This window comes from Anabas testudineus, chromosome 9 (genome assembly GCF_900324465.2).
Source record: "Anabas testudineus chromosome 9, fAnaTes1.2, whole genome shotgun sequence".
NCBI classification, from domain to species: domain Eukaryota; kingdom Metazoa; phylum Chordata; class Actinopteri; order Anabantiformes; family Anabantidae; genus Anabas; species Anabas testudineus.
Genome location: NC_046618.1, coordinates 18,336,810 through 18,358,230, shown reverse-complemented (window position 1 = coordinate 18,358,230; position 21,421 = coordinate 18,336,810). Strand labels below are relative to the sequence as shown.

General features: G+C 37.8%; 3 protein-coding genes across 5 annotated transcripts; all 3 read left to right on the top strand.

Annotated features, from left to right (window-relative positions):
• The first annotated feature begins 474 nt into the window (after positions 1–474).
• On the top strand, positions 475–4,135 carry LOC113150581 (granzyme A-like). Its single transcript, XM_026343147.1, has 5 exons — positions 475–573; positions 705–846; positions 1,306–1,450; positions 3,379–3,648; positions 3,733–4,135. Exons 1-5 carry the CDS (start codon positions 510–512, stop codon positions 3,880–3,882), a joined length of 771 nt encoding a protein of 256 aa, XP_026198932.1. The 5' UTR covers positions 475–509; the 3' UTR covers positions 3,883–4,135.
• A 1,777-nt stretch (positions 4,136–5,912) lies between these two features.
• Positions 5,913–20,541, top strand: LOC113150574 (granzyme A-like). Of its 2 annotated transcripts, XM_026343138.1 has the most exons (7): positions 5,913–6,148; positions 7,711–7,855; positions 15,398–18,108; positions 18,289–18,436; positions 19,116–19,260; positions 19,869–20,144; positions 20,246–20,541. In XM_026343138.1, exons 3-7 carry the CDS (start codon positions 18,045–18,047, stop codon positions 20,399–20,401), a joined length of 789 nt encoding a protein of 262 aa, XP_026198923.1. In that variant the 5' UTR covers positions 5,913–6,148; positions 7,711–7,855; positions 15,398–18,044; the 3' UTR covers positions 20,402–20,541. The 2 variants fall into 2 exon arrangements, with proteins under 2 accessions (XP_026198923.1, XP_026198924.1); XM_026343139.1 differs by lacking the exons at positions 5,913–6,148; positions 7,711–7,855 and having other exon boundaries at positions 15,404–15,512; positions 17,948–18,108.
• Positions 9,274–13,503, top strand: LOC113150573 (granzyme A-like). Of its 2 annotated transcripts, none has more exons than XM_026343137.1 (5): positions 9,274–11,259; positions 11,384–11,531; positions 12,109–12,253; positions 12,735–13,004; positions 13,092–13,503. In XM_026343137.1, the coding sequence occupies exons 1-5, from the start codon at positions 11,196–11,198 to the stop codon at positions 13,248–13,250; spliced, it is 786 nt and encodes a 261-aa protein (XP_026198922.1). In that variant the 5' UTR covers positions 9,274–11,195; the 3' UTR covers positions 13,251–13,503. The 2 variants fall into 2 exon arrangements, with proteins under 2 accessions (XP_026198922.1, XP_026198920.1); XM_026343135.1 differs by having other exon boundaries at positions 9,276–11,259; positions 11,378–11,531.
• Positions 20,542–21,421: the final 880 nt, after the last annotated feature.

Genomic DNA, 21,421 nt, shown 5'->3' with positions numbered 1-21,421 from the left:
AGAAACCACTGGTGTACTGAATGACACTAAGGACTATGTCCAGCAGTTGATGTCAGGAACCTGAGGTATCACAATCTGCTTTTAACAGGAGACTTCATGAACAAAGGTATAGACAAGTCCAGAAGATACAAATCAATCTAATAAGACAAAGATAAACCTTTAAAAAAGTGATGAAAATGCTAAAGTTTAAAGAAACATAGAGTCTGTTTATGATCCTAAACATACAATTTTGGTCATGTTATGACTTGGGCTCACATGGATTCTTCTGTGACAGGCTCAATAATTCTCATTGATGACTGGTAAGTGACAAGTGGTAACTGTTTACCACAGACTTCCATGTGAAGTTCATCCAGATACATTTTTATATGATGCTTTTGTCCATTTTACTGACTCACGTTTTTGCACATTCAGACCACATCCTCCTAGTAGAACATATAAAGAGAAGAGTGTGCAACGAGGTGGGTTTCAGTGTGTTTCACCCTCTCATCAAACAGGGAAACGAAAACGAAATGTTCTGCCTAACGGGTTTTACTGCACTTATTCCCTGCACGGTCCTCCTCATTGTGCAGACAAGTGAGTAATATTCTAAATATTGGACTAATTTATTATGTGACCATTTATTCATGTAATAAAGTAATGTTACTGATCTCATTTTATCACCTGGCTTCTTTGTTAAATGAAACATTGGAATATTTTTGCCTCAGGTGATGGTTCTGGGATTATTGGTGGGAAAGAAGTGAAGCCCCACTCGATGCCTTTCATGGCTCTGCTGGAGAACGACAACTATATCTGTGGAGGGACACTGATCAGTCAGTCATGGGTACTGACTGCTGCCCACTGTGAAGAGTAAGAACAAGATATATATCTTTTGCAAGTTTAGATATTTTGGCAAAAACACACAAAATACATTCTCACTGATCATAATTTCTGATAAGTTTATTATCAACTTTCATGATACATTCCCTTTTGATATTTCTTGGTTATGTTAACAGAAAACACAATACAGTTGGGTTCACTAATGAACTTTAGATGCATATAAACGTAATATCTAAGAGTCAGGATTAACTACGCAGTCCTCATTAACTTAATCAGGGTCAAAAGTATGTAAGACATGTAGCTGTGACTTTGCACATTGACTTTTAAATGGCCTTATTGGTGTTTTGAGGTTAAAGCCACTTCAAAAAGCACAGGGCCTAAGACAGGATGTGCTCTTGATCTTTATAAGCCAGTTCAGGTGCTGTTGGTACACTGACCCTTAGTGTATGTGAATTTTAATATAACACTGCTGTGTTTTTGCTTTTTCAGCATGAAGACGGTCTTGCTGGGGGTGCACTCCTTCAAGAACGAGAAAAATGAAAAGAAATCCAGGCAGGTCCGAAAGGTTAAGAAACAGTTTCCTCATCCCTACTATGATGAAAAAAAGGATATCAATGATCTCATGTTGTTAAAGGTAAGATAACATTATACAAACCTGTAGTGAATACCTGCTAAGATGAAAGTGTTTAAAAATATTTGGAGCAATTTGTTTAAGATCAGAATTTGCTTCTTACATTTGTTTAGGCAGAAAAAAACTGCAAACTGCACAGTGGCGTTAAAAAGAAAGGAGGCATTAACTGACTGTTAATATCTAAGTAAAAAATATATGAAGTTTTCATGTTTTGGTTGTAATCTAAAAGAGAAATTTTGTATATTTTAAAATCTACTTGTGGTTTTGTTTTGCGACTCTGCAGCAGATTCTGGGCAGTGTGACCTATGAATATTCATTCATAAACATATCAGCTTTGTTAGTGGGGATGTTATGTTTCTTTATAAATCTATTTGTATTGTTGTGATGTTAGTAGAGTCCAGATGAAAGAAAATACAAAGGTAGTACAATTGGTGAAGGTGACAAAATTTTCAAATAGCTCTGGGTGCAGTATGATACAGTAGACTATACAACATAAAGGCAGATTTAAAAGATTTAAACCTGGTCAAGCTCCAAAACCCACCTGGAGACCATATGTTGTCCCCATGTTCCCCACCTGCATTGATTTGTACAGTTGTATATTGACTTGAATTTTTCATTAAAGCTGACTTAGCTACAGTATGCCTCTAGTACACGTAATATGTCGGTGAAGATTCTCAATCGTCCAGGTGAAGTTATCTGGAAGTTGAGTCATGGCAACTGGACTTCCTTTAATTAGTTGAAACGTTTCGCTACTCATCCAAGTAGCTTCCTCAGTCTGAAGATAGTTGGATAGAGGCCGCAAAAAATGGAGTACAGGTCAGTCATTGTGGACTTTGTGGACTGGTGTGAGCGCAACCACTTGTGCTTGAACACCAGTAAGACAAAGGAGATGGTGATTGACTTCATGAGGAGAACACCACAACACACACCGGTGAGCATCCAGGGTCTGGACATTGAGGTAGTAGACAGTTTTAAGTACCTGGGTGTTCACCTCAACAAGAAATTGGACTGGACTCACAACACCGATGCCCTGTACAAGAAGGGCCAAAGTCGCCTCCACCTTCTGAGGAGACTGAGGTCCTTTGGAGTGTGCAGGCCTCTCTTAAGGACATTTTATGACTCTGTGGTAGCCTCTGCTATCCACTACGCCGTGGTCTGCTGGGGAGCAGGCAGCACAGACCGGGACAGAAAGAGGCTCAACAAGCTGGTCAGGAGGGCCAGTTCTGTCCTGGGCTGTCCACTGGACTCTGTGGAGGAAGTGAGTGAAAGGAGGATGTTGGCCAAGCTAACATCCATCATGGACAACACCTCTCACCCACTACATCGGACAGTGGAGGCACTGAGCAGCTCCTTCAGTTGCAGACTGTTACACCCTCCATGTAGGAAGGAGCGGTTCCGCAGGTCATTCATTCCAACAGCTGTTAGACTGTACAATGCCACAGTTTAAATATACGTGTACAAAACCGGTTATCATGCATCCATAGCCCACCTGACTGTATTGTTTTTTACTTTATTTATTTTATTATTACGTATAACATATTATATATGTTAAGTCGTAATAGTGTATATAGTTGTAGATTCTCATAAAATGTTTATTAGTTTTGTATTTTTGCACACCCTCTCATTCTTTTTGCACATCACTGTTGTTCTTTTTGCACTGACCTGCTGTAGCAATTGAATTTCCCCAATGTGGGATCAATAAAGAATATCTTATCTTATCTTATCTTTCAAGTAGCAGTATGCTACTGTGAGGACGGTATACCACAGTATCCTATACAACAAAAAACCAAAAATACAAAATAAAGAACAGTGGTGGGTATTTAATCTCCAAAACCCTCAACACTGACACTGCTCAAATTCTGTGGATAAAAATTGTATTACCAGATAAAATTTATTTAGTTTGATAATAAGTAATGTTCCTTTTTTGACAGCTTGACAAACCAGCGAAGAAAACCAAAACAGTGCGATTGCTTAAGTTAGATAAGACTATTCAAGATCCAAAAGCTGGGACCATCTGTGTCGTGGCTGGATGGGGGAGAACAAACAGCAAGAATAAACAATTGTCAGATGTCCTGATGTCTGTCAATGTGACTGTAGTTGACAGGGAGAAATGCAACTCTCCTGAACATTATGACCACACTATCACCCGTGACATGATATGTGCTGGCTCAGATGGTAAAAACATAGCAGATACTTGTGAGGTAAGAATGCTTTGAATTCACTGTCTGCCCACCTTCATCTCTGTACCCAAACTAAATAGAAATAAGTATCTCTTCTCTCTGCAGGGGGATTCAGGAGGCCCACTGTTGTGCAACGGAGCTCTAGTTGGAGTCACTTCTTTTGGACAGGACTGTGGTGATATTAAATATCCTGGAGTTTATGCTTTTCTTTCAGCAAAACAACTTATTTGGATCAAAAATACAATGAAATCTTAAACATGGTGAAATGAGCGCTCACTGCTAATTATTCATTTTACCCTGAATTTTTGGATTCTTGTGCTGAATTCATTTTATCCCAATTAGATGTGTATTTGGGGGTTTATGTTATTATGGCTTCCCCTGCTGGAATAAAAAAACGCTTCTCCGTTAGTTTTCTTTTTGATGGTTGTACTGCATATCTCTGTTGCTAAATATATTCTCATAGCTTCTGGCTTCTCGTTGTAGCTCCAAATTTCAAATTAAAATGCTATCACAATTTGTGATGTTTATCAAAAATTTTTTTTGGTCACGTCTGATCATCAACTGAAACCTTCGAAACTTTTATGTGTTTTCTTTCTTCCACCTCCTTAGTTAGCTGTAGATGATGCACAAATGATTCAAATGAGACAATTGCAGTAATATGATCACAGAGAACGGGAAGCTCTGAATCACAAACAAATAAGTTTATCATGCACTCACTCAAACCAAACCACAGAAGACAAATTCACACACCTCATCTCAAACAGGAAACATGCAAAATGCTGCAGCGGTTTATACTGTTAAGTGCTTTTATTCTAAGACTGAAGGAGGTACTGACAGTGAACACTGTACAGTAACTTAGAAACTTTCTTCTTTGCCAGACGAAAAAAATAGATGTATTGTATTAAGAGAAAGCACAAAGTACCAGAAAACACACATTGGATTGGGCAAAAATAAGTCAAAAAATAGATGTCCTAAATTATTTATTGTATTTAATAATTTCACTGGCTACTGTGACAGCATGAACATCCACTGAACACTCCCTAGAGTTCACATTTGCAATATTTTAACATGTAGAGAACATCTCTAACCACCAAGTGTCAGTGTGAGTCAAGCTTTGAGTTAGACAGTCTGTCGGAGACTGGACCTGGACTCTCCACACAGACACCTTGAACCAGCAGAGGGAGTCCTGCAGAGAAACCTTGAAGCTACAATTTTAACATCACGTCACGTCACAGAGGAACAGAGATGATCTGATCCTGTGATACTGATCTTATAGTCACACAAAAACTATCCACAACAAATCAGTAAAACCAGGGAGTCACACATAACTCAGCTTTGATATGACGTGATTTTTGAAAAACTGTTTATTTGCACATTTCCACGGTGTCACTTATGTTTCAGCTTCCACATTAGTTTGATAAACAACATAGGAAATCAGTTTAACTCAGCTTTTCTGTGTGTGGACATTATTGCAGAAAGAGTAAATGTGAATAAATTAGTGTTTATTGTAACTGTCTTTAATGTGGATAACAACAGCAAAACAAAGATCCAGGACACTGTGACCATGTTTTTATCACACCGCTCTAAATCTGCAGGGAAAGTTAGTGATGAAGTTGGCAGCACCGACACTGCTGGACGACTACTGTAAGAGACATGTGGTGTAGTAGGTTCTCTATTTTGTGTCTGTGTTTGCTCCATGTTCTTGGTACAGTACATTACATTCTATTTAATGGGGACTATTATCAACCACAGATTAATACACATTGGGCCTTGTGGATAGTTATGGCAGCAGGATCATGTTTGTGTGCAACATCTTTATTATAATGAATCAACATATTAACAAGTACAGCATTATATTGTATGGTCTAGTGTTCTGTATGTCCATAGGTTGCACTGAGAAACATTTCATAATGATTTGGAATTTTATCAAATTTCCCCAAAGGGATAAATAAAGTAGGTCATTATCATTATTTGAAAGAAAAATATAAAAAAAATATTAGATTTCCAAGCATATCCTTTAAGTGGGACATCATAATGCACAAACTAAACTAATGCTAAAAGAAACTTGACTACTTGAAGGTTCAAAACATAATCTTCAAAGTCTTCTGCATTATTTCCTAGAAATGGGTTTGTGGCACTGTGGAGAAGACTCATGCACAGGAAGTTTGTTTAACATTTAGTTTGTCAATTTAAAGAATTTAAATAAAATTGCCAAAATCATCTGATGGTGTGTGGTGTGTTTTGGAGGACCTGCATTCATGGCCTATACGCTTTAAAGAATAAGTCAGAAGTTCCTGTTATCTGTTTGTCTTACCTTCACACGCCCCCGTTGACTCCTTAGGTTGTCAGGCACAGAATAGCTCTGTAACAGTCTCTCTTTTGTCCCATGTCTTCTCTCACTCATAGTCTGATGGGACATTTGGATCAGAGTCCCCAAACAGAACAACAGTCCATCTCCTCTCTGTGCTGGAGCAGAGACGACAGAGCTCTTTACATTGGAACGAAACAAGGGGAGATCCAGGTAAACGCCTTCAGCTTGATATAAAACTAGAACACATAAACCGTAGAAACTGAATCAAGAAAAGTGTGGTAAGTGGGCATGTGTAAGAGGAAGTGGAACGCTTGGTGAATCAGCACCATGACAGTTTGTGGCGTCTTTGTCTCTTTGTGTCTTTAGTTGTGGGATGTTGAACAGAAGTGGAATATGAGGTGTCTGCTCTCACACCTGTCTGTGGTCAGAGCACTTTCCTGGAAACAGCAGTTACTGAGAGAAGTCAGTACACTACATGTATTATACACAAAAGGACTCATTGAAACAATATTAAGTCTCATTTTGAGTGAAACTAACACTAAAAGCTGATACTTAATGAATGTGGAATGAGATAATAGGGGTGAGGGTTTTGGGGGTGTTAATGTTTAGCAGTATGAGTTAGTTTCCATGTTAATTTAGCATGTCGCTAATCAATCTGACGTTGTGTGCTGAGTAATATTAAAAAGCATCAGTGTGACTGAGAAGCTTCATGACCACCAGTGTGACAGTTAAACCATTGCTGCAGGCATTGTTCTATCTATCGTCATTCATGTCCTCGGTTTCCACTAAACATGCCACTATAAGTTTAACTCGTAGTCACACTTTCCCAAAGTATTGTTTATTAATATACTCACATTGTCTCTGCTGGAGCAGACCAGTGCTTTCTCATCTGGGACCTTTAAAATTCAGCGTTAATCAACATGGACGTTGAATGTTGTTGTGATCTGGTCAGAACTGTGAGAAACCTCTGTCCACATATATGTTACTCTCATTCTTAGTAATGTAACTGTGTCAAGCTTGTTCATTTCCTGTTCCTCTCTCTTAACTAACAACTGTGCAAAGTCATCTTTCCAACTATTCAAACCAATTCTCACAGAAAGATCCACAATGTAATTTATTTTTCTAGATTTTGAGGCTAAAATTGTGATTAACATGCCAATAATTGGACTAATGACACTGTTGCCCACTGTAAAGAGTAATAACAAGATACATATGTTATGCAAGTTTAGATGTTTTGGCAAAAACATACAAAATACATACAATCATGTTTCCTAATATATTTAATATCAACTTTCATGATACATTACCTTTTGATATTTCCTGGTTATGTTAACAGAAAACACAATCCAGTTGTGTTTCTTCACAAATGAACTTTAGTTGCATATAAACATAATATCTGGGAGACAGAATTGACTATGCAGTCTTTTGTGAGTGTAACAATTTTGTACTCACCAACTAAATCAGGCTCAAAAGCATTTAAGACATGTAGCTGAGACTTTGCATATTAACTTATAAATGGCCTTATTGGTGTTTTGAAGTCAAAGTCACTTCAAGAAACCACAGGACTCACAGGGCCTGAGACAGGATGTGTGTTGATCTTTATAATATTTGTATCTGCACTTTGGGCAGCAGTTTACTTTACATACATTAAAAAACTAGATGAGGAAAAGGCGTGAGATCCACTGGCATGTGACTGAACCAGTTCAGGTGCTGTTGGTACACTGACCATATGTGAACTGTAATCTAACACTGCTGTGTTTTTTCTCTTTCAGCATTAAGACGGTCTTGTTGGGGGTGCACTCCATCAAGAAAGAGAAAAATGAAAAGAATTCCAGGCAGGTCCGAAATGTTGAGAAACAGTTTCCTCATCCCTCCTATGATGAAAAAAAACATATCAATGATCTCATGCTGCTAAAGGTAAGATAACATTATAGGAACCTGTAGTGAATACCTGCTAAGATGAATCTGAAATACAAAAGAGTTGAAACCTTAAAGCTACAATTTTAACAACACGTCACATCACAGAGAAATGAAGTTGATCTGACCCTGTGATACTGATCTCACAGTCACACCCAAAACATCGACAACAAATCAGTAAAACCAGGGAGTCACACATAACTCAGCTTTGATATGACGTGATTTTTGAAAAAAAATGTTTATATGGGAAAAAATTGTTTTTTTTTTTAATGCAGAACATATTTAATCAATTTTTGTTTGTTGTCACATCTGTACTGTATAAAGACACAGAGTGCAGGTTCATGTTTTCGTGCCAGGACATTGTGAACCATGCAGCCTGCAAATGTTGCTTCGACCTCACTGAACAACTCTGTGGGTAACACCTAAGCCAGCAGCTTTGCATCACAGCTGTACAGACAATGTTGCTAAGAGACACATTTGTAGGTCAACTCTTGAATACATATATATTTATATTTATTGATACAATAGCACATTTTAACATCATGTGATATGAAAGTTTGACAGTAGCCATGTCATCAGAGGACAACCCTTGTTCCAAAATACTCACACACTTCACTGTATTTCCTCTGTGCCACGTAGGTTTTAGCTTCCACATTAGTGTGATAAACAACATAGTAGATTAGTTTAACTCAGCTTTTTTGTGTGTGGGCATTATTGTTATTAAAGATAACACGTATTTGGACAGAAGTTGTTCATAGTTCTGACCAGATAGCAACAACATTTGTGGTTCACGTTGATTAACGCTGAAGATTAAAGGTCCCAGATGAGTAAGCGCTGGTCTGCCCCAGCAGAAAACAATGTGAGTATTATTAGCGTTTAATGCCACATGCAGAGCTCGATGAGAATGACCTAAAAACACAACATGACTGAAGGTTTTACGTTAAAATATGCTTCCTAAATAAAAACTAAGTGCCTTTGTGTTCATTGTGACTATTAACATTATTAAGCAATAAAAAATCCCTCGAATGTTTTGGGGCCTTTGATGAGCTAAGTGTCATATGTATGTCGTGTCAACATCAGTTAAACAAGGGAGTTCTCCACAGAGCACCACAGGAGATCCTTTCTGCCAGTGGCCATCAAACAGTACAACGAAACCCTCCTCTGTAAGAGGGATAGGGACTGACAGTGATCACAATTTATGTCATATTTACATTTTCATTTTCCACCCCCGACTATCACTGACCTACTGTATAAAGTTGTTCTTCACACATTTAACCTTCATTTATCAATTGTTTAATTTATTGTTTTATCTTCAGTGACAGTGAATCAGTGCAAAACGTCATAGAGACAGATGAACAATATTTGCAGCAATGGTTTAAAATGACTGAGAGCTGTTTTAGGAAATCTATGCCGAGGTGAGGTAAAACAATGTCAATGTTTTGTTTCATATATTTATTTTCTTATTTTATGCTCACCTCCTGAGATATCCTCCTGATATACAGTATATAAATGTTTTTACATGTTGCAAATCTGGGTGCATAATTCTAGCCTATGAGCATGAGGTTTATTAGGTCTTGTGCTGCTCCTTCATTATCAGGCTAATTTTATACAATATTTGTTCATTATGTGTGTCACTTTACACACAATGCTGAGTTAGCCTGAAGTAACTTAACTGGATGATACAGTGTGACAGTTCTTACATTAAAGTTTATATGAAATACAGAGTGAAGTTTTCCTGGCAGAGACCTGTATAATACTATGTGTTTCCCTTGCAAGTATGTGACCAGACTAGACTTGAAAGCACACTTTGTGCAAACATGTCTGTGGTGAACACTTATGGTAAACAGTGTATTTGTTATGATGTTTGTATTCTATTGTATGAGTAACATGTACACCAACATGAAGTGGAGACGTGGTCATACATTGTTTGAGGTTTGGTATTTGTCCCCTCAGACTTCAGAACACCACAACACTTTACATCAAGATGCAGATAATTAGCTAGAGTAGCTGGATGTGCAACTTCTCACGAATAAATCATTAAGGTAGAAATCATAAAATAGAAACAACAAGATGGATCATTTTTTACAGTATAACCTGCTGCATAGTGCAACAGAAAATACACATTCTACTCTATGTTATATTGATGATATTTTTCAGTCAGAACTTCATGTGATTTCATATCCACCCGCCGTACAATCTGTACTGAGATGCACATGTAGACAGATTATGAGACCAGTCACACAGTGTTGCAAGTATCTGTGGTCGTATTGCATCTAAATGTAGTTGCTAAACTCCCATCCACAAGAATTGGAACCGTGAGACCAATTCCTTTATTTTTGCTGTAGAATGAAAACATTTAGGTTTGACATCAAAAGATGAATATGAGACAAAAGATTACAGTTTTTATTTTCATCTGTTTTCTATGTTTACATCAGAATCCAACAAACAACTTACAAGCTAGCAGCTAAAGTTTGAACCCACCCATTTTCCATGTGAGCAAAAGTGTTGGTGTATTGTTGTCCACGTGTCCTGTTACATTGATATTCAAACAATAGCACTGAATGTCTATGCTCAGTTTTAGATTAGGGTTTTGGTTGTTCAGACTGCATTAATAGTTTATTGAGGTTTACCAACATGAAAACCAGAGAGCAAAAAACAAGCATTTGTGAAGCTGAAATAAAACCAGAGCCATTGCGCAAACATTGGTCACAGCCAGTACAATGATTACTGAAGAAGAAATAAACCACTGGTGTACTAAGTGATACTAAGTCGAACAGGTAGACTAAGCAAGACAACAGCAGTTGAGGTCAGAGACATTGTGAAGTATCATTATCTGCTATGCACAGAAGACTTTATGAACAAAAGTACAGACAACACCAGAAGATGCAAACCAATCATTAGCAAGAAGAATAGGAAGGTGAGGCTGGAATCTGCCAAAAAATACAAACATGAGTCTTATAATTCTGGGAAAAGGTTTTATGGACTAATAAGATGAACCTTTACCAAAGTGATGAAAAAGCTAATGTTTAAAACATACAATGTTATCTGTGAAACACAGTGGAGGTCATGTAATGACTTGGTCTTGCATGGATTCTTTTGGGACAGGCTCAATAATTCTCATTGATGACTGGTATGTGACAGGTGGTAACTGTTTACCACAAACTTCCATGTGAAGTTCATACACATACATTTTTATATGATGCTTGTGTCCATTTTGCTGACTCACACATTTGCACATTCAGACCACATCCTTTGAGTAAAACATATAAAGAGAAGAGTGTGCAACAAGGTGGGTTTCAGTGTGTTTCACCCTCACTTCAAAGAGAGAAACGAAAACGAAATGTTCTGCCCAACCGGTTTCACTGCACTTATTTCCTGCACTGTCCTCCTCGTGGTCCAGACAAGTGAGTAATATTCTATATATTGCACTAATTTATTATGTGACCATTTATTTGGGTAAACACGTAGAACACAAAGTAATGTTACTGATCTCATTTAATCACCTGGCTTCTTTGTTAAAAGCCTCAGGTGATGGTTCTGAGATTATTGGTGGGAAAGAAGTGAAGCCCCACTCGATGCCTTTCATGGCTCTGCTGAAGAACAGAACAGACAAACCAGTCTGTGGAGGGACACTGATCAGTCCATCATGGGTGCTGACTGCTGCCCACTGTAAAGAGTAAGAACAAGAAACATATGTTTTAGTTTAGATATTTTGGCAAAAACACACAAAATACATTCTCAGTGATCATAATTTCTGATAAGTTTATTATCAACTTTCATGATACATTACCTTTTGATATTTCCTGATTATGTTAACGGAAAAAGCTATACAGTTGAGTTTCTTCACAAATGAACATTAGATGCCTATAAACATAATATCCAAGAGACAGACTTTTGTCAGTGTAAATAATTTGTTCTTATTAACACTAATCAAGGTCAAAAACATGTAACACATGTAGCTGAGACTTTGCACATTGACTTTTAAATGGCCTTATTGGTGTTTTGAAGTCAAAGTCACTTCAAGAAACCACAGGACTCACAGGGCCTGAGACAGGATGTGCTCTTGATCTTTGTAATATTTGTATCTGCACTTTGGGCAGCAGTTTGCTTTACATACTTTAAAAAAATAGATGAAGAATAAGTCTGAGAATCTCTGGCATGTGACTATATAAACCAGTTCAGGTGCTGTTGGTACACTGATCTTTAATGTATGTGAACTGTAATCTTACACTGCTGTGTTTTTTCCTTTTCAGCATTAAGACAGTCTTGTTGGGGGTGCACTCCATCAAGAAAGAGAAAAATGAAAAGAATTCCAGGCAGGTCCGAAATGTTGAGAAACAGTTTCCTCATCCCTACTTTGATGCCAAAAAAAAGAGCAATGATCTCATGTTGCTAAAGGTAAGATAACATTATAGGAACCTGTAGTGAACACCTGCTAAGATGAATCTGAAATAGAAAAGTGTTGAAAAATATTTGGAGCAATTTGTTTGAGATCAGAAGTTGCTTCTTACATTTGTTTAGGCAGGAAAAACTGTAGATACTGTACACATGCAATTTTGCAAATCAATTCAAAAGACGTAAGTAAAACATTTGTGAGCTTTTCATTTTTTTGCTTTAATCTAAAAGTGGGGATGTTATGCTTTTTGATCAATCTCTCCATATTGTTGTGATTGCTAGAAGAGTCCATTTTCACATAGCTTTGAGTATAATATGTTATAGCAGCCTATACAACATAAACAGAGATTTAAACCTACGCAACCTCCAAAACCCTCATGTTTTTACAGATGATTGATGGATGAAAGTTAAATAAATAACGATGTATAAAGAATTTAGTCATGTTCATCCATTAATCCATAATGTTTTGTTGTTTCTTTTGCAGCTTGACAAACCAGCGAAGCAAACCAAAACAGTGGGATTGCTCAATTTGGGTAAAAGTGTTAAAGATCCAAAAGCTGGGACCGTCTGTGTCGTGGCTGGATGGGGGACAATAAACAACAGTGATGAACAAATGTCAGATGTCCTGATGTCTGTCAAAGTGACTGTGGTTGACAGGAAGAAATGCAACTCTCCTAAACGTTACAATCATCTTATAACCAGTGACATGATATGTGCTGGCTCAGATGGTAAAAACAGAGCAGATTCTTGTCAGGTAAGAATGCTTTGAATTCACTGTCTGCTCACCTTCACCTCTGTACCCAAACTAAATAAAAAAAAAAAATATTTCTTCTCTATGCAGGGGGATTCAGGAGGCCCACTGTTGTGCAAGGGAGCACTAGTTGGAGTCACTTCTTTTGGACGGGGCTGTGGTGATATCAATTTTCCTGGAGTTTATGCTTTTCTTTCAGCAAAACAACTTATTTGGATCAAAAGTACAATGAAATCTTTAAAATGGTAAAATGAGCGCTCACTGCTAATTACTCATTTTACCCTGTATCTTTGGATTTTTGTGATGACTTCATTTTATCCTAATTAGATGTATATTTGGGGGTTTTATATTATTATGGCTGCCCCCACTGAAATAAAACTGCTTCTCCATTAGCTTTCTTTTTGATGGTTGTACTGTATATATCTGTTGCTAAATATATTCTCATAGCTTCTGGCTCCTGGCTTCTTGACCCTCATTGTAGCTCCAAATTTAAAATAAAATTTTTTAAAGTTTTTAACTTGTGGTAGCATTTTTTTGATATAAGACATAAGTCAAAATATTTAATATTTAAAATACTACAATATTTTAAAATACTTAAAATATTTATTATTTATTGTCTTTAATAACTTCACTGGCTACTGTGACAGCATGGACATCTACTAAACTCCCTGGAATTCACATTTCCAATATTTTAACATGTAGAGTACATCTCTAACCAGCGAGTGTCAGTGTGAGTCAAGCTTTGAGTTAGACAGTCTGTCAGAGAATGGACCCTGGACTCTCCATACAGACACCTTGAATCAGCAGAGGGAGCCCTGCAGAAACCTTGAAGCTACAATTTTAACATCAGGTCACGTCACAGAGGAACAGAGATGATCTGATCCTGTGATACTGATCTCATAATCACACAAAAACTATCCACAACAAATCAGTAAAACCAGGGAGTCACACATAACTCAGCTTTGATATGACGTGAAAAACAGTTTATATGGGAACAAAATAACGTGTATTTTTTTCAATGCAGTACATATTTGATCAATTTCTGTTTGTTGTCACATCTGTACTGTATAAAGACACTGAGTGCAGGTTAATGTTTATGTGATGGGACATTGTGCACCGTGCAGCCTGCAAATGTTGCTTCAACCACACTTAGCAACACCTAAGCCAGCAGCTTTGCATCACAGCTGTACAGACCATGTTGCAGAGAGACACATTTGCAGGTTAACTCTTGAATACATATATATTTATATATTGATATAATAGTACATTTGAACATTGTGTGATATGAAAGTTTGACAAAAACCATGTCTTCAGAGGACAGTTTTTTATTCTAAAACCCTCACACACCTCACTGTATTTCCTCTGTGCCGCTTAGGTTTCAGCTTCCACATTAGTGTGATAAACAACATAGGAAATCAGTTTAACTCAGGTTTTCTGTGTTTGGACATTATTGCAGAAAGAGTAAATGTGAATAAATTAGTGTTTATTGTAACTGTCTTTAATGTGGATTACAACAGCAAAACAAAGATCCAGGACACTGTGACCATGTTTTTATCACACCGCTCTAAATCTGCAGGGAAAGTTAGTGATGAAGTTGGCAGCACCGACACTGTTGGACGACTACTGTAAGAGACATGTGGTGTAGTAGGTTCTTTATTTTGTGTCTGTGTTTGCTCCATGTTCTTGGTACAGTACATTACATTCTATTTAATGGGGACTATTATCAACCACAGATTAATACTCATTGGGCCTTGTGGATAGTTATGGCAGCAGGATCATGTTTGTGTGCAACATCACATTATATTGAATCAACATATTAACAAGTACAGCATTATATTATATGGTCTAGTGTTCTGTATGTCCATAGGTTTCACTGAGAAACATTTCATAATGATTTGGAGACTATTTTTATTAAATTTCCCTAAAGGGACAAATAAAGTAGGTCATTATCATTAATTGACAAACACAAAAATATAAAAAATATAATATTTCCAAGCATATCCTTCAAGTGGGACATCGTAATGCACAAACTAAACTAATGCTAAAAGAAACTGACTACTTGAAGGTCAAAAACATAATCTTCAAAGTCTTCTGCATTATTTCCTAGAAATGGGTTTGTGGCACTGTGGAGAAGACTCATGCACAGAATGTTTGTTTAACATTTAGTTTGTTTTTCAATTTAAAGAACTTACATAAAATTTTCAAAAACATTTGATGGTGTGTGGTGTGTTTTGGAGGACCTGCATTCATTGCTTATACGCTTTAAAGAATAAGTCAGAAGTTCCTGTTATCTGTTTGTCTTACCCTCACACGCCCCCGGTGACTCCTTAGGTTGTCAGGCACAGAATAGCTCTGTAACAGTCTCTCTTTTGTCCCATGTCTTCTCTCACTCATAGTCTGATGGAACATTTGGATCCGAGTCCCCAAACAGAACAACAGTCCATCTCCTCTCTGTGCTGCAGCAGAGACGACAGAGCTCTTTACATTGGAACGAAACAAGGGGAGATCCAGGTAAACGCCTTCAGCTTGATATAAAATTAGAGCACATAGACTGTAGAAACTGAATCAAGCAAACTGTGGTAAGTGGGCATGTGTAAGAGGAAGTGGAACGCTTGGTGAATCAGCACCATGACAGTTTGTGGCGTCTTTGTCTCTTTGTGTCTTTAGTTGTGGGATGTTGAACAGAAGTGGAATATGAGGTGTCTGCTCTCACACCTGTCTGTGGTCAGAGCACTTTCCTGGAAACAGCAGTTACTGAGAGAAGTCAGTACACTACATGTATTATACACAAAAGGACTCATTGAAACAATATTAAGTCTCATTTTGAGTGAAACTAACACTAAAAGCTGATACTTAATGAATGTGGAATGAGACGATGGGGGTGGGGGTTTTGGAGGTGCTAATGTTTTGCAGTATGAGTTAGTTTCCATGTTAATTTAGCTTAATTTAGCATGTTGCTAATCAATCAGACGTTGTGTGCTGAGTAATATTAAAAAGCATCAGTGTGACTGAGAAGCTTCACGACCACCAGTGTGACAGTTAAACCATTGCTCCTATGTCGTCATTTTAAGCTGACTCATTCATGTCTTTGGTTTTCACTAAACATGAAACTATATTTTAAACTCGTAGTCACACTTTCCCAAAGTATTGTTTATTAATATACTCACATTTTCTCTGCTGGAGAAGACCAGTGCTTTCTCATCTGGGTCCTTCATCTCAATCTTCAGCATTAATCAACATGGACGGTGAATGTTTTGTGAGAACTGTGAGAAACTTCTGTCCACATACATGCGACTCTCTTTCTTAGTAATGTAACTGTGTCAAGCTTGTTCATTTCCTGTTCCCCTTCTCTCAACTAACCACTTTGCAAAGTCATCTTTCCAACAAGTAAAAAACCAATTCTCGCAGTAAGATGCACCACAATGTAATTTCTTTTTCTAGATTTTGTGGCTAGAATTGGGATTAACATGCCAATTATTAGAATAATGACTTTTATTAGTTAGCCATCACCCCATAGAACAACAGCATAAAAACAATAATACAACAGAGCTTTGTTAAGAAATGTCTGCAGGGGTCTTGCCTAAGGGACCCTATTGGAGGCAGGGCATGGCCGGGATTCGTACCCCAGTCTCCAGCACGGAGAGTGGCGATGTTACAGCTTCACTATCGAGCTGCATACAGGCCACACAGGTCTGCTCAGAAAGGGAACAAGGGGGTATAAAACCGAGACACCAGAGATTGTGTGGGAGCTTGTAAAACAGCACACAGTCAACGAATGGTCAAATAGGCTTTAGCATTAGCTGAAGTTAGGAAGAGCAGGTCATTTTAGATACCTAGGCATACAGTGTCAGAAACAAGGCATTGAGTCACCAGGTGGAAGGGCAGATGAACAAAATGTCCATGAGAATCCATTCGAACAAGGCCGATGAAAAGCTTAAGAAAAGTGAAGCTTCATGTTTGCAAGACAGTCTTGCACAGAATGATTGGCAGAGTGTGTGTACAGTTTAAGCAGGGAGGGATGGATGTGGGGGTGATTAGCCGACTGACACCAAAGACAGAGCAAAGGAGAGGTAAGGCATGCAGTAAGTCACAAAATTATGAAAATGACAAATGAGTCATGACAATATCTCTGCTGGTGTAATTTAGTGGGGAACTCACATGTAAGAAGCACTGCACATTCAATGATGCACTAAATGCAAATTACAGGCTGCTGGAACATTTATCAGGTAAATATTTTCTGCCTTTAGGCCACCATGATTTTCATGATAACATGTGTTTACTTTTCAGATCAGATATGACATGTGCATAAATCACAACCCTGATGTGTTCTTTCTTTTTTTTTTTCTTTTTAGCTTTCCTAGTTACTTTTTAGTAATTGATTACCATGTTTAAAGTCACAAAGTACACAGGGGAAAAAGAAAAGACCCTTAACTCTCCATTAATACCTTTAACTCTTAGAAACACGTTGTTTATCTTTATCAGTCAGCTGTTTCACACAATGTTATCTGCAGACTATTTATTCATTCTGTCCACTATTACAGGGATTGGAAAAACTCTATACACACATATATATATACATGCTTGTCCTCTAATATTTAATTTCCATGTCATGATCTTTCACCTTCACCGGTCAGGCTTCACATTCACTTCACTTTTCTCCAGAAGTCTTTCTTTTTTTCTGATTCATAACATGAGGTTCTTAAAAAGACTCAAAAATTGCATCTGACGTTTGCTGTTCCATAGTCGTCCCACCCTTACCGACATATCTCACAGCTCATATGTGTGAGCTGATTCACATATAAAAAGCCTCCACCATACAGCCTGTGGCAATGATGACTGGTAGTTGACAACCGTGGTTACCACAGACCTCCATGTCAAGTTCATACACATTAATTGTTAGACGATGCTTGCGTCCATTTTGCTGACTCATGCATTTGCAAATTCAGACCACATCCTTTGAGTGGAACATATAAAGACAAGAGTGTGCAACAAGGTGGGTTTCAGTGTGTTTCACCCTCACATCAAAGAGAGAAACAAGAAGAAATGTTCTGCCCAACGGGTTTCACTGCTTTGATCTCCTGCACTGTCCTCCTCATTGTCAGAACAAGTGAGTAATACCTCTACTATATACAGTGTATTGCACTCATTTATTATGTGACATTTTGTCCATTCATTCATGCAAATATGCAAAACACAAAGTAAGGCTACTTTCTATGTAACAGTGCTGTGTTTGGCCAATCATCTGGCTTTTTTGTTAAATGAATTATCTGAATATTTTTTGTCTCAGGTGATGGTTCTGAGATTATTCATGGAAAAGAAGTGACGCCCCACTCGATGCCTTACATGGCTCTGCTGAAGAACAGAACAAACTCACCAGTCTGTGGAGGGATACTGATCAGTCCATCATGGGTGCTGACTGCTGCCCACTGTAAAGAGTAAGAACAAGAAACATTTGTTTTATGTTGCAATTTAATCTTACAAGTTAGATGACGTAGTCTCAGTAAAACACATATACTGACCTTGTATTCGTCATGTGAACTGTTGATCATTACGTTTAGTACTGCTGGCACATTAACCTTTAATGTCAGATTAACCTACTGCTATAGAAACCTACTCTTGACCCCACCCTTGGAGAATTACAGCCCTGTCTCTCTTCTTCCATTTCTGGCCAAGACCCTTGAATGAGCACCTTTCATTCAACTGTCTGACTTCTTAACAAAATTATTCACCTTGATGTCAACCTTCAAGAGTGGCCACTATACAGAAACTGAGGCTTGTTGATTACCAACAGGACATCTCCTGTCTTAAGGGCATGCAGACCTGCTCTTATCAACATCACACCCTGGCTTTCTGAATATGCAACCCAAGTCATTGTGCAGGCATTGGATATATATTATGTTGACTACTGCAGTGCAATGCTGACAGGGCTACCAGTATGCATCATGAAACATTCCTCTTCTACAACTTACCATGCACTTAAGTCTACAAGAAAGTCTCATCCCATCTGGCGTTTGTATCTCATGAAATAGAAGCATTATTATTAATGTTAGTGTTATAAATGTTGTGGTGTGATGTGAACTGTGATCTAACATTGCTGTGTTTTTGCTCTTTCAGGATTAAGACCGTTTTGTTGGGGCTGCACTCCATCACGAATGAGAAAAATGAAAAGAATTCCAGGCAGGTCCAAAAGGTTAAGAAACAGTTTCCTCATCCCTGCTTTGATAAAGAAGATAAGATCAATGATCTCATGTTGCTCAAGGTAAGATAACATTATAGGAACCTGTGGTGAATACCTGCTAAGATGAATCTGTAACAGAAAGTGAGTCAAGAAATTGAGAAAAATGTTTGCAGCAATTTGTTTGAGATTTACATTTGCTTTAATTTGTTCAAGCAGGAAAAACAGATACCATGCAAATTTCAAAACTAACTAAATTTGCAAATTGATCCAAATCATGTGATTGGAGACGCAACGTTGGGCAACTAAGTTGCTTCTCTGAACTGCTTGACTTTGGTTTCCTACATATTTAATTCACCTTCTTCCAGCAGTTAAAATCCTCACCAACACAACAAACAGACCACACATTGTCCCCATGTTCCCCACCTGCATTGATTTGATCTGATGTATATTGACTTGAATTTTTCATTAAGGCTGAATTAGCTACAGTATGCCTCTAGTACATGTATGTGGAAATGTTTTTTTTATACAACTAATACAAAATAAAGAACAGTGGTGGGTATTCAATCTCTAACCTCCAAAACCCTCAACACTGACACTGCTCAGATTCTATGGATGGAAATTGTATTATCATGATGATACCAGATAAAATTTATTCATGTTTGATAATAAGTAATGTCCCTTTTTGGCAGCTTGACAAACCAGTGAAGCAAACCAAAACAGTGGGATGGCTCAAGTTGGGTAACAGTGTTAAAGATCCAGAAGCTGGGACCATCTGTGTCGTGGCTGGATGGGGGACAACAAACAACATTGTTCAAAAAATGTCAGATGTCCTGATGTCTGTCAATGTGACTGTGGTTGACAGAAGGAAATGCAACTCTCCCAAACATTATGACCTTAATCCTGTTATCACCAGTGGCATGATATGTGCTGGCTCAGATGGCAAAGACAGTGCAGATACTTGTCAGGTAAGAATGCTGAAAAAAGCCTGTTGAATTCACAGGCTACAGTGCCTAACCTCATCTCAGTACCCAAACTCCATAGAAATAAATATTTCATCTCTCTGCAGGGGGATTCAGGAGGCCCACTGTTGTGCAACGGAGCTCTAGTTGGAGTCACTTCTTATGGACGGAGGTGTGGCATGAGGAAATTTCCTGGAGTTTATGCTTTTCTTTCAGAAAAACAACTTATTTGGCTCAAAAAAACAATGAAATCTTCAATATGATGAAATGAGCACTCACTACTAATTACTCATGAATCATTTGAATCTCTTCCTTCTTTGAATCTGTTTGTTCTGAATTAATTTATATGCTTGGATGTTTATATCATATATGACTGCTGCTGCTGTAATAAAATCTTCTTTTCTAACCAACTGAACGAGACTGCTCTTTAATGTTAAAGTAATTACTGTTATTACAGTTTCCGAGTTTCCAACATAAATTAGTCATAGAATTGCAAAAAAGGGAACTTTAAATCAACATGATCATTTCCGAGTGGTGACGTAAGTCAGAGTGAGCATCGTACTGTAGTGAACAGTGGGGGATTATCCGAGTCAGAGGAGAGATGTTGCAAAGCAGATACTATTGTCAAAATTATCTTTATTGGATCTGGTATTAGTGGAATATAAAGAAAACAGCTAATCTCTGTCCAAAGACCAAGTAATCTACCCATTAAAAACATTAGCCCCTCTTCACACATTATTTTATCTTTAAAAAACTAAGTCTAATCAAAGTAGAAACCATTCCTCTGTCATGAGGTTTTGGTCCTGTTGGAGTACTGTTGGAGTTTTCCAAAACAGTTTTCGTGGGTTGGGTTGACCATAATCTACCTCATGTAAAATTGTCCAAAAAAGTATGTTGTACTGATACTGAAAACCAAATATCTATTCAGCCGGTCATTTAAGTCAACATAGTAATACTGCTCTTCCAGGAAGGAAACCATCTTCAGAGTCTTCATTTCCATTGCTTGATGATTCACCTCTAATAACCTGGGTTCACATGAACATTTTCAGTTTAGCTGAAATTCCACAGTGGGCCCACCCTTACCGACATATTTCACCCTGATGATGTGAGTGTGAGCTGCTTCACATTTAAAACGTCTCCACCACACTGCCTGTCAATAAAATGGCTATGATGACTGGTAATTGACTGAACTGTGGTAACTGTTTACCACAAACCTCCATGTGAAGCTCATACACATAAATTTGTAGACGATGCTTGTGTCCATTTTGCTGGCTTGTTCATTT

Bases quoted from the DNA above. Each gene is read 5' to 3' on its own strand.
- LOC113150574 (XM_026343138.1), top strand. From the start codon at position 18,045: ATGTTCTGCCCAACGGGTTTCACTGCTTTGATCTCCTGCACTGTCCTC. The intron at 18,437-19,115 runs GTAAGAACAAGA...TTGCTCTTTCAG, and splicing joins ACTGCTGCCCACTGTAAAGA to GATTAAGACCGTTTTGTTGG. The intron at 19,261-19,868 runs GTAAGATAACAT...CCTTTTTGGCAG, and splicing joins ATGATCTCATGTTGCTCAAG to CTTGACAAACCAGTGAAGCA.
- LOC113150573 (XM_026343135.1), top strand. From the start codon at position 11,196: ATGTTCTGCCCAACCGGTTTCACTGCACTTATTTCCTGCACTGTCCTC. The intron at 11,260-11,377 runs GTGAGTAATATT...CTTTGTTAAAAG, and splicing joins CCTCCTCGTGGTCCAGACAA to CCTCAGGTGATGGTTCTGAG. The intron at 12,254-12,734 runs GTAAGATAACAT...TTTCTTTTGCAG, and splicing joins ATGATCTCATGTTGCTAAAG to CTTGACAAACCAGCGAAGCA.
- LOC113150581 (XM_026343147.1), top strand. From the start codon at position 510: ATGTTCTGCCTAACGGGTTTTACTGCACTTATTCCCTGCACGGTCCTC. The intron at 574-704 runs GTGAGTAATATT...TTTTTGCCTCAG, and splicing joins CCTCCTCATTGTGCAGACAA to GTGATGGTTCTGGGATTATT. The intron at 1,451-3,378 runs GTAAGATAACAT...CTTTTTTGACAG, and splicing joins ATGATCTCATGTTGTTAAAG to CTTGACAAACCAGCGAAGAA.